Source organism: Solanum lycopersicum, chromosome 9, assembly GCF_036512215.1.
Source record: "Solanum lycopersicum chromosome 9, SLM_r2.1".
Taxonomy (NCBI): domain Eukaryota; kingdom Viridiplantae; phylum Streptophyta; class Magnoliopsida; order Solanales; family Solanaceae; genus Solanum; species Solanum lycopersicum.
The window spans coordinates 5283095-5295338 of NC_090808.1; the positions used below are offsets into that span (position 1 = coordinate 5283095).

At 45.0% G+C, this 12244-nt stretch overlaps 1 protein-coding gene across 1 annotated transcript; it reads left to right on the top strand.

Annotated features, from left to right (window-relative positions):
• Window positions 1-224: 224 nt before the first annotated feature.
• On the top strand, window positions 225-8770 carry LOC138338267 (uncharacterized). Its single transcript, XM_069289056.1, has 8 exons — window positions 225-464; window positions 713-3753; window positions 3999-4554; window positions 4630-4823; window positions 4908-5551; window positions 5639-6613; window positions 7049-7233; window positions 8357-8770. Exons 1-8 carry the CDS (start codon window positions 225-227, stop codon window positions 8768-8770), a joined length of 6249 nt encoding a protein of 2082 aa, XP_069145157.1.
• The last annotated feature ends 3474 nt before the right edge of the window (window positions 8771-12244 follow it).

Consider the following 12244-nt stretch of genomic DNA (forward strand, 5'->3'; position numbering starts at 1 on the left):
GGTTAAGATATCCTCAAACAAAGTGACTTGTGTGTTTATCTGTTTTATGTGCGATATTATGCATTTTGTACTCCGGATATGCACTAACAAATTTGCCTTGGAGTTGTTTTTACATCACAGGTACCTCTTACTAATCTGTGTCGATAAAGCTGGCAGATCACCACTACTTCACCAGATCAAAAGGTCGCGCAGATTCCTTCCCCAGATTAAACGCAAATACAGACATGGGCGACAACAATGAACAAATCAGCCTCACAGATGTCGTGGTGGCTCAGCCAACTGTGGCAGAGCAGAATGAGCTTATTGCGCAGTTGATGCAGCAAATAGCTGACATGAGGGTAGAGATGCAACGGAGGCAAGACACCCCTCCGCCCGGATTCGGCCCCAACTTTCTCGACGCAAGACCCCCTACATACTTCCCCTCGTCCAGCTCGGATCCTACTCAGCAACGTCCATCGACACCCGTGCATAACCCCTCCAGAATAGATATAACCACCCAAAACCCCCAATACGCGTCAGTCTCCTATCAGGCTCCCTCACCACCCCCAGACAATCCTCCACAAATACCACCACACCCCCAAAGCATCCAATAGCCCCATTACCCCAAAATCAAACCCAAAATCCCGCCGCCGTCAATTCCCAAACACCGCATCCCCACTTTAACCAAAATACCAATCCACAAAATTTTCCGCAAAATTATCAAACCGCACAGAACGTTCCAAGCCCTTCCATAGCTCCACCCCTCCCCAAAAGAACCACTTTTCAAGTCCCAATCCCAGTCGAGCATGAGGTGCACGGCTCCGAGTTGGACCACTATGAGGAGCAAGAAAGAGAGTGGAGGTCGAGGGAAGAAGCAAAGGTAGACATGAAGGAGGAGATCCGGAAGGCAATGAGGGAATTGCAATGTACTCCAGACGTCGCCGGGTTAAGCTACGCAAAACTATGCATCCACCCAGACTTGAACCTGCCTGAAGGGTTCAAGATCCCGAAGTTTGATACCTTCGGTGGGGCGGGCAACCCCATGGCACACCTCAGAGCGTACTGTGACCAACTCGTGGGAGTTGGCAAAGATGAAGCCTTGCTAATGAGGTTATTCAGCCGGAGCCTGTGCGGTGAAGCCCTGGAGTGGTTCACGTCACATGAGACTCGACAGTGGCCCAGTTGGAGTGCACTGGCTAAGGAGTTCATCGACAGATTCGCGTACAACGTCGAAATAGTCCCTGATCGGTACTCCTTGGAGAAGATGAAGCAGAAGCCCACAGAAAGCTATCGCGAGTTCGCGTACAGATGGAGGAAGGAGGCAGCGAGGGTGAGGCCTCCAATGACTGAGAAGGAGATTGTGGAGGTGTTCGTGCGGGTGCAGGAGCCCGAGTATTATGACAGAGTCATCTTATTAATCGGCGCCAAGTTCGCCGAGATAGTCAAGGTGGGTGAGACTATTGAAGATGGCCTGAAGTCGGGGAAGATAGCCCGAGTGTCTGCATCACCTGGGTCTTCCGGACTGGTAAGGAAGAAAAGAGAAGAGGTTAACGCCATCTCCCACGGGGGAAGAAAGGCCCCCAGAAACTTACCACGTCCCCAAGGCCGCCCTTACCCTCCATCACAGCCTCATCAAGCCTACCGTCCAAACTCAAATCATTCCAGCCACTACAATGTCGGCCCCACTTATCCAGAAGCCCATATTGCGTCGTATCAGAATCCACCCTCGATTCCCCAAAATTTTCCAAACTACCCCCAAGCCTATCAAGTCCCTCCCCACTACCAGAATGTCGCTCCCAGCTGCGCTAATGTACAGCCAAGCTATCAAGCGCCATTCCCCGCATATCAAATACAAACCCCAGCATATCAAAGCCCCCATCCAAATTACCAAGCCCCAAGGCCAAACCACCAAACAAATCCCTACCCCAGAACCCAAGCTCCACGACCAAACGCCCGCAATTACCAACAAGTCCCTCCCCCACAGCAGGGCGGGTATGATCCCCCTCACCCCAGGTCTGAGAAGAAGCCCTCTAGAAGCTTCACCGTGTTGGCTGAAAGCAGAACTAAATTGTTCGAAAGGTTATCCGCGGCTGGATACATCCACCCTGTGGGCCCCAAGCCCGTGGATGTCCATTCCAGATTCTACAGACCGGAGCAGAGATGCGCTTACCATTCCAACAGTGTTGGACATGATACAGAAGATTGTATCAATCTCAAGCACAAGATCCAGGACTTGATTGACCAGGAAGTGGTCTCTCTTCAGCCCGCGGCGCCAAACGTCAACACGAATCCGTTGCCAAATCATGGGGGTGGGAACATCAACATGATAGAAATTGATGATGATGAGCGTGAAGCCAAGAGAATTACTCCTATTGTTCAGGAAGACTTGGAGAGGGCTGTCGCTTCTTTGAGCGTCAGGGAGAAAGGAGAGTTTGTCATTCTGACACCTGCAAAGGCTGTTGCCTTGGTGCCCTCAAAGACTCTCCCCAAACCCAAGTTTGTGATAGAAACGGCCGTGGCTCAAGGCATGACTAGGTCCGGAAGGTGCTACACTCCTGACGAGCTTGCTCTCGGAGGACAGAAGAAGGACCATGCTAAGAGGCCGATAAGCGAGGGGGAAGCAGAAGAGTTCTGGAGAAGGATGCAGCCGAAGGACTATTCCATCGTCAAACATTTAGAGAAGACTCCAACTCAGATATCTGTGTGGGCCCTGCTGATGTGCTCTCAGTCCCACAGGCAGGCCTTAATGAAAGCTCTTGATGATACATACGTGCCCTCAGGCACAAGCAGCGACAATGTAGCTGCTATGATTCACCGAGTCCTTCAGGGACACCGTATCAGATTCTGCGATGATGAGTTGCCATCCGAAGGGAGAGCCCACAACAAAGCTCTACACATCACCGTGGTATGCCGCGGAAAGATCGTCAACCGTGTTTTGGTAGACGACGGATCTGGCCTAAACATATGCCCCTTGTCCACGCTGAAGCAGCTGAGGTTTGACCTTGGAAAGTTGGAGAAAAACCAGGTCAATGTGAGAGCATTTGATGGTGTGCAGAGAGAGACGTTAGGAGCGGTGAACTTGATCATCCAAATGGGCCCCGCGGAGTTCGAGGCAAAATTCCAGGTGTTGGATATCGACACCAGCTATAACCTCCTTTTGGGAAGACCATTTATTCATATGGCTGGAGCCATCCCTTCCACTCTTCACCAAGTGATGAAACTAGTATGGAGAAATGAAGAACTAGTTATTCACGGGGAAAGGAGCCATTCAGGTAAGCAGGTGCCGATCTTGGACGAGACGCCGCAAACTTCGGACTTCTACACAGTGGAGTTGGTAAATGCCACCGATGAGGGCCTGGCACCACAGACTCCCATGCCGGCCGTGTACAAAATGATTGCCACGGTAATGCTGCAGAGCGGATTCGAACCAGGTTTCGGATTAGGAAGGAATGCACAAGGGATCATCGAGCCAATTCCGGTCCTTGCTATAGGATCAAAGTATGGTTTGGGGTACATCCCCACAGATGATGATTTGAAGATGAAGAGGAGAAAGGATCAAGGGTTTACTAAGCCGATCCCACATCTCTATCACTCCTTTCCAGTCCGGGAGCATGCCGAGTCTGCAGACGATGGGGAAGGAATCCGTGACCTGTTCAAGGAGATCAACGCCGTCATCGAGGAGGAGGCTGAGCCAGCAGGCATTCGTGATGCTGAACTAGGGGAGATGCTGCAAAATTGGGCGTCCACGCCGATCCTGATGCCCCGAACTCTGTGGTAGAATGGAGTTATTTTGTGCATGCCAAAATCGGTGGTCGTTCGGAAGAGGCCCGAGACCCACCATTTCTGCATTTCTTGATTTTGAATTTTGTTATGATTGTTTAAAGGGCGACACGGCCTTGTGCCATGACCCAAATTTGCATTTTTGATTCAATTTAAATGAAAGCCTCCTTATTTTGACTTTCTTTATTTGATTGCTTGTTATATTTTACTTTTCTAATTTTGTCTGTTTATGATTTCAGTAACGTAAGTTACAAACCTGCCAACGTCATGTCATGTCATGAGCTAAACGAACAAAATGAGGTAAATGACGACGATGCTGACGACTACGACGAAGAAAGTGGGGAACCAGACTATGTAGTAGAAGAGTTTCGACAGTTCGAGAATCAACATAAACCGAATCTGGAGGAAACAGAGACGGTAAATTTGGGAGATTCAGAATGTGTCAAAGAGGTTAAGATCAGCACTCACCTGAATGAAACTCAGAAGGAGAGCCTGATTCATTTGCTTGCCGAATACAGCGATGTGTTTGTTTGGAAGGTCAGTGACATGCAGGGGCTGAGTACCGATGTCGTATCTCATAAGCTGCCTATCAACCCAGGGTTCGAGCCAGTGAAGCAAAAGACTCGGAAATTCAAGCCTGAGTTGAGTTTGAAGATTAAGGAGGAAATCACCAAGCAGATAGAGTCCCGTTTGGTAGAAGTAACGCAATATCCCACCTGGTTGGCGAATGTCGTTCCGGTCGCCAAGAAAGATGGAAAAATCAGGATTTGCGTTGATTACAGAGATCTCAACAAGGCTAGTCCAAAGGATAATTTCCCGTTGCCAAATATCCATATTCTGATTGACAACTGTGCCAAACATGAGATGCAGTCATTTGTGGACTGCTACGCGGGTTATCACCAGATTCTGATGGATGAAGAAGACGCGGAGAAAACGGCCTTCATCACGCCTTGGGGGGTATATCACTACAGGGTGATGCCGTTTGGGCTCAAAAACGCCGGTGCCACTTACATGAGAGCCATGACAACTATCTTCTACGACATGATTCACAAGGAAATTGAAGTGTACGTGGACGACGTCATAATTAAATCCCGCGAGAGTTCGGATCATTTGACACACCTGCGAAAATTCTTTGAACGTTTACGTAGGTACAACTTGAAGCTCAATCCCGCCAAGTGCGCTTTTGGAGTCCCAGCTGGGAAGTTGTTGGGATTTATAGTCAGCAGAAGAGGTATTGAGCTCGACCCTTCCAAGATCAAAGCGATTCAAGAGTTACCTCCGCCGAAAACGAGGAGAGAGGTGATGAGTTTCTTAGGGAGGTTGAACTATTTCAGCCGGTTTATAGCACAATCGACAGTGGTATGTGAGCCTATCTTCAGGTTGCTGAAGAAAGATGCCCCAACTAAGTGGACTGAGGAGTGTCAGACCGCTTTCGACGCTATCAAGAGCTACTTGTCTAACCCACCAGTATTGGTTCCTCCGCGAGAAGGGAGTCCTTTGTTGCTGTATTTATCTGTTTCAGATAACGCCTTTGGATGTGTACTGGGTCAACACGACGAGACAGGGAAGAAAGAAAGGGCAATCTACTACATCAGCAAGAAATTTACTCCGTATGAGTCTCGTTACACTCTGCTGGAAAGAACATGTTGTGCTCTGACGTGGCTTGCCCAGAAGCTGAGGCACTATTTGTCGTCGTATACTACATATCTTATCTCCAGAATGGATCCATTGAAGTATATTTTCCAGAAAGCGATGCCGACCGGGAAGTTAGCTAAATGGCAAATGCTGTTGAGTGAGTTTGACATCGTGTACGTGACTCAGAAGGCAATAAAAGCACAAGCTTTGGCTGATCATCTTGCGGAAAATCCCGTTGATGAAGAGTATGAACCTCTCAAGACATATTTTCACGATGAAGAAGTGTCATTTGTGGGTGAAGATATCTCTGAAGCTTATCCAGGTAGGAGATTATTCTTCGATGGAGCGGTGAACCACCAGGGTAAAGGTGTTGGAGCAGTCTTGGTATCAGAATCTGGTCAGCACTATCCTATAGCGGCTAAACTACGATTCAACTGCACAAACAACATGGCTGAGTATGAAGCTTGCATTCTCGGTTTGAAAATGGTCGTTGACATGAATGTCTACGAGTTACTGGTTATTGGAGATTCAGACCTCTTGATTCATCAGGTTCAGGGAGAATGGGCTGTGAAGAACCCGAAGATTGTACCTTACGTACAATATGTGCAAAATCTGTGTAAAAGGTTTCGCCAGATCGAGTTCAGACATACTCCCAGAATACAGAATGAATTAGTTGATGCTCTTGCCACCATCGCGTCAATGATCAAACATCCGGATACTGATTACATCGACCCGTTGGATATAGACTTGAAGGAACATCCGGTCCATTGTTCACATGTTGAATCAGAACCAGATGGTTTGCCCTGGTATTTCGACATAAAGAGGTACTTGGAGTCTGGGACATATCCAGAAGACGCCGCATCTAATCAAAAGAAGTCGATACGTCGTATGGCTCTCAATTTCTTTTTGAATGGAGAAGTCCTTTACAGGAGGACTCCAGATTTGGGCCTTTTGAGATGCGTGGATGCTACTGAAGCCGTGAGGCTTATTGAACAGATACATGCTGGAGTCTGTGGCACACATATGAACGGGCTTACCTTGGCAAGAAAAGTCCTTCGAGCCGGTTATTTCTGGATGACTATGGAGCATGACTACTGCAAATTCGTGCAAAAATGCCACAAATGTCAAGTGCACGGCGATCTGATACGGGTGCCACCTCACGAACTTAATGCTATGAGTTCGCCTTGGCCATTTGTAGCTTGGGGAATGGATGTCATCGGTCCTATAGAGCCAGCCGCTTCTAATGGACACAGATTCATTTTGGTTGCCATCGATTATTTCACCAAGTGGGTGGAAGCAGCCTCTTACAAATCGGTAACCAAGAAAGTGGTGGCCGACTTTGTCCGCAACAATCTGATATGCCGATTTGGAGTTCCAGAATCCATCATCACGGATAATGGTGCAAATCTCAACAGTCATCTGATGAAAGAGATATGTGAACAATTTAAGATTGTTCACCGAAGGTCCACTGCTTATCGCCCTCAAATGAACGGAGCTGTAGAGGCCGCCAACAAGAACATCAAGAAGATTCTGAGGAAAATGATTGACAAGCAGCGGGGTTGGCATGAAATGTTGCCATATGCTCTACTGGGTTATCGAACGACGGTCAGAACATCAACTGGGGCTACTCCATACTTGCTAGTATACGGAACAGAAGCAGTCGTACCTGTTGAAGTCGAGATACCGTCACTGAGGATCATCCAAGAAGCTGAGCTAAGTAATGCTGAGTGGGTTAGCAAACGGATTGACCAACTAGCTTTGATTGATGAGAAGAGGATGGTTGCTGTTTGCCATGGCCAGTTGTATAGACAAAGAATGACTCGCGCTTTTCACAAAAGAGTAAGAGCCAGAAATTTTGAAGTTGGTCAGTTGGTTCTTAAGCGTATTTTTCCTCATCAAGACGAGCACAAAGGAAAGTTCGCACCGAACTGGCAAGGTCCTTACATGGTTCGCAAAGTACTATCTGGAGGTGCTTTAGTCTTGTCAGAGATGGATGGCGCTGTATGGCCCAAGCCTATCAACTCAGATGCTGTCAAGAGATATTACGCGTGAAGTTCGTTTTGCATTTTCCATCATTTACTTGTAATCTTCTGTTTGCCTGTATTTGTTCGAATTTGAATTCTTATCCCTCTTGTAACGAACTACGTCTGACCTGAATTCTCGAGAACGAGATACGTAGGCGGCCCATGTCGGCTTCGGTCACCCCATTTATCCCCTTTAATCATTTCTTTGCATTTGAACTACGTTCGACCTGAATTCTCAAGCATGAGATACGTAGGCGGCCTTTGTCGGCCTCGGTCGGTTTCTTTGTAAATTTTATTCTTGTTAACCTTTAAGGGGAACTACGTTTGACCTGATTCCTGCCGCAATGGGATACGTAGGCGCCACAAGGGCTCGGTCATATATCTCGTAAATTCTATTCCCCCCTTCTACAATAGAAACTGGGACAGAATTTTTTAGAGGGACTCAAAAAATTCTCCAGAAGGAACCTTCTCTTCAGTGATCAAACTAAAGACATTTCGAATTTGCGACTGGGACAGAATTTTTGAGAAGATCTCAAAAATTCCGAGATTTGTGCGATTACAATGGAAAGAGGAGCAAGATACTAAACTGGGACAGAAATTTTGAGGACAGCCTCAAAATTTCGTCATGGGACTTCCCCACAAGTCCGGAATGCCTCTGAAATTCATTCGACGAGCGTCGGACTCAAAGAAGCTCGTTAAGCCTGACATGACATGACTTGGCATTGACTTTTCGAGATACTATTTCTTAAAAAATTTCTTGTTTCTCTTAAAAATAATTTCCTTTTATATTTCATCTGTTTTGGCATAAGATATTTTCTTATCTATCGAGAGTCGGGAAATCGGGAAATCAACCGAGGACGTCAAGACAAGGAGCAAACAATCGAAGGGATCGACACAGATCAGTATGTTTAAAGCTGACAATTTTTCTGTGGATGCAGGTTTATGGCTTCACTTCGAAATCGGCCGAGTTCTTCCAACTGATGAATACGGAGAAGGAGAAAACTATCTCCAAAGCCGGTGATTTTATTGAAAGCAAGAAGCATTTCATATCTTTATGCCAAGATGCTTGTGAATGTGTTTGTTTATTTCAAGCCATTCCCCAATACATAAAATTTACAAAGTGCCTGGCCAGATTCAAAGGTGGATCAAAAAGGAATCTTAGCGAAGATTTCACGATTTCTATAGAAGACGCTATTTGCATCGCGTTATCAAAGCAAGATGATTATTGTCGATCAAGACAATGCATTACCTCAGAAGAGACAGCTATGCAATTATTATTTTTATCATTATCGATCAAGTCGATATATTATTTGGAGGTCGTCTTGCCGTTACTGTTCACGGGGGCAATATAAATAATCATGCATGACGAGAAGATTTCATGCCTCGTCGAAATTTATACATCGCGAGAAGAATTTATGCCTCGCTGGAATTCATGCATCGCGGAATCATGCATAGCGGAACTCATGCATCGCGGAATCATGCATCGCGGAAATCATGCATCGCGAGTCAATAATCATGCATGACGAGAAGATTTCATGCCTCGTCGAAATTTATACATCGCGAGAAGAATTTATGCCTCGCGGAATCATGCATCGCGGAAATCATGCATCGCGAGTCAATAATTATGCATGACGAGAAGATTTCGTGCCTCGTCAAAATTTATACATCGCGAGAAGAATTTATGCCTCGCTGGGATTTATGCATCGCGGAATCATGCATCGCGGAATCATGCATCGCGAGTCAATAATCATGCATGACGAGAAGATTTCATGCCTCGTCAAAATTTATACATCGCGAGAAGAATTTATGCCTCGCTGGGATTCATGCATCGCGGAATCATGCATCGCGAGTCAATAATCATGCATGACGAGAAGATTTCATGCCTCGTCGAAATTTATACATCGAGAGGAGAATTTATGCCTCGCTGGAATTCATGCATCGCGGAATCATGCATCGCGAGTCAATAATTATGCACGACGAGAAGAATTCATGCCTCGTCAAAATTTGCACATCGCAAGAAGATTTTATTCTTTGCTAAAAGTTATGCATCGCGAGAAGATTCATATCTCGCAGGAATTTACGTATCGCGGGAAGATATTCATGACCCGCGAGAAGACGTACTTGGATAAAGAAAGAGCAATACTTATCCATTGGCCTCGACTGCATTATGTTATTTCTTATAAAAACAAACATCATGGAGAGTATCGAAGATGACAACAAAAGAAACATCAATATCGCATCAGCATTCATTTATTTATTTCGACATCAAGTATGGAATACATTGAAGATGATATTGCAAAACACAGGGCATAAGCTTTATTTGCTGGACGTCAGACCGATCGAGTCGACGTCGAACATGGAGGAGAACAATGAAGTGTCGACATGGTAAAAGACACTGTCTCCCATCCTAATTGCATTTTTTAAGCTGACGAGTTTTATCTCAGTCTTTGTCGAGAGCATCCAAAAGGATGAATTCTCCAAAACCACAGGTGCGGACGACATCAAAAAGGATGCAGCACAACGTGGAACTTTTTCTTAGCAGCGAACTGGGACACAGTCCAAAGAGGAGTGTCAAACTCTTAGGACGCGAGCAGAGGAGCGACTTCCACCACAATCGAACCACCCTCTCGAGGCTTACGGGTTTTCTCTAGTTCTGTCAGTTTCTGTCTCGCTTCCGAAAGTTTTGTTTTATCGGAAGCAAGTTTCCAATCTGAGTGACAATACGCCAAAAGATTTGGAAATTATGTCCGTGTAAGTTCTTAATTATGGGTGTGAAGCGCGCCACATTCATGGCTAAGAGGTTACAAGCCTCTTTTTCATACTCGTTTAATGTGTCACTCGTCCAAACCCGAAGGTTAGCTAGCATAATAGTTTTCCTTTTCCAACGTTCGAGTCGAACTACACACAGCCTGATTCCGAAGGTTTAAGGGTATGTAGGCGGATTCAATGTTGAAAACTCGGCTGCATTCCGACATTCGCTCTCGAATTCTATTCTCGAGCATTTCAATACCTTCATAATCCGGTATCGAAGTGGCTTTGATTCTTTCAAAATCGTGCGATAAATCAATCTATTTGAACTACAAGGGCCTGAATTCTCATATAGCCGGAGATATGTAGGAAACCCGTTCGCAGGGTTCGACCATAACCCCTGAACCCTGTGTCGAATCCTCTCTTTAAAACGAATGGAGTTGGTCAAAATTGGTCCGGTCAATTTCATTTTCCTCGAGTTGCTTGCATCAACCCAAGTAAAACGAGGGACAGTTGTTGACACCCAATTTTGACCCACGTTGGTATAAATTAATTATCGAGCTTCGTGAGTTTTTCAAATTATTTAAGTTAATTAGTTTTATAAATCTTGTGAAAATTCAAAAAAAAAAAGTATGTATATATGTATATATGCGTATACATATATATATATATATGCATATATATATATACATATATATACATATATATATATATATATATATATATATATATATATAAGTAAAAAATATATATAATATACGGAGCTTATGCTACTTATCATAACGGTAGATAAGTATATATATATTACGTAATTGTATATATAGTTTGTATATGTTATGAGTAAAATATATATATATATATATATATGTATGCATATGTATATGTATATATATGTATATCTTAAGTTTAGAAAGTATTCTATCAAACTAGTTACTTTAAATAAGCTCGTTAATAAATTTATACCAAATTCGTTTTTAAATCAATTGGCTATTATTCAAATTAAACCCTTTTTCCATTTAATTTGGAAGAGCCAGGTTTGGGCCTCTATCCAATATTCAGGCGGCCCACCTCCCTCCCTTTCCAACCCACTAAACTTAATTCCCTTCAAACCAACTAATCCCTCAATCCCCTCAGCCCACTAAATTAATCTCCCAGGCCCACTCTCATGTCCGGCCCACCTAAAATCGACCCAACCCTTTTGTCTATTAACCCGACCCGACCCAAACCCTTTCCCTTCCCTCTTCCTCTTCACACCAACCCAAAACAGATAAGGAACAACCCCCGGAAACCCCAGACGCGACAAAAACCCAGAAAACGCGACCCCCTCTTTCCCAGAAACAGACGCGCGTTTCCTTCGCGTGTTCACCTCTCCTCTCTCCTCGCCAGTACGCCTCGCAGCAGACCTGCTTTCGGCGGTGGCAGACCTGTATTCGGCTATGGCAGACGCGCTAGCCATCCCTTCCCCTTTTTCCGTTTCCGCAAAGGACGAACTTTTCAGAAGGGATGGTGCACCATTAATGGAAGAGATTTCAAATTTTGAAATCAAATGTCACGTTCCCGCCCTCCCTCGTCCGCAACCTTTTTCCTTTCTATTTAAACCCCTCTTCTCCTTCAGAAAAGGGGTTGGAATTTTCGGAATTGAAGAATCGTTAAATATTTAGGGATTTTTATCAAAATTTCAGAGGGTGAGAACTTTAACCATTTTGTTGGATTTTCGGAAATAAAACTCGAACACAAAAGGGTTAGAGATTTTCGGTTATAATTTTGAGGCTTGAGAAACTGTTGGAGGAAGTTTTCTGTTTTCTTTTCTTCCGTCTCCACACAGGGAGTTTGACCGGAGTGCTGGTTCATCTTTGTTCTCTGTTTTAAAACAGAGCAAATCTCTTGGGGAAAATTTTGAAAACAAAAATTTGAGTTGAAAAAGGAAATCTCGAGAAGATTCGGCTTCTCTTTTTTCTGTGGGTTGGACGTTTTGGAATCTGTCGCAGCCGTGGTTCGCGTGTGGAAGTCGTCGTTCATCTCGCTCGTCGTCCCAAGTTCGCTGCTCCTCAACAGGTAAACACTCTCTCATATAATTT

What these genes read in the sequence shown, in the direction of transcription:
- LOC138338267 (XM_069289056.1), top strand. Translation starts at nt 225, where the DNA reads ATGGGCGACAACAATGAACAAATCAGCCTCACAGATGTCGTGGTGGCT. An exon ending in CTGATGCCCCGAACTCTGTG is followed by an intron (nt 3,754 to 3,998) that starts GTAGAATGGAGT and finishes TTATGATTTCAG; the next exon opens with TAACGTAAGTTACAAACCTG. An exon ending in TTGGGGAATGGATGTCATCG is followed by an intron (nt 6,614 to 7,048) that starts GTCCTATAGAGC and finishes TATACGGAACAG; the next exon opens with AAGCAGTCGTACCTGTTGAA.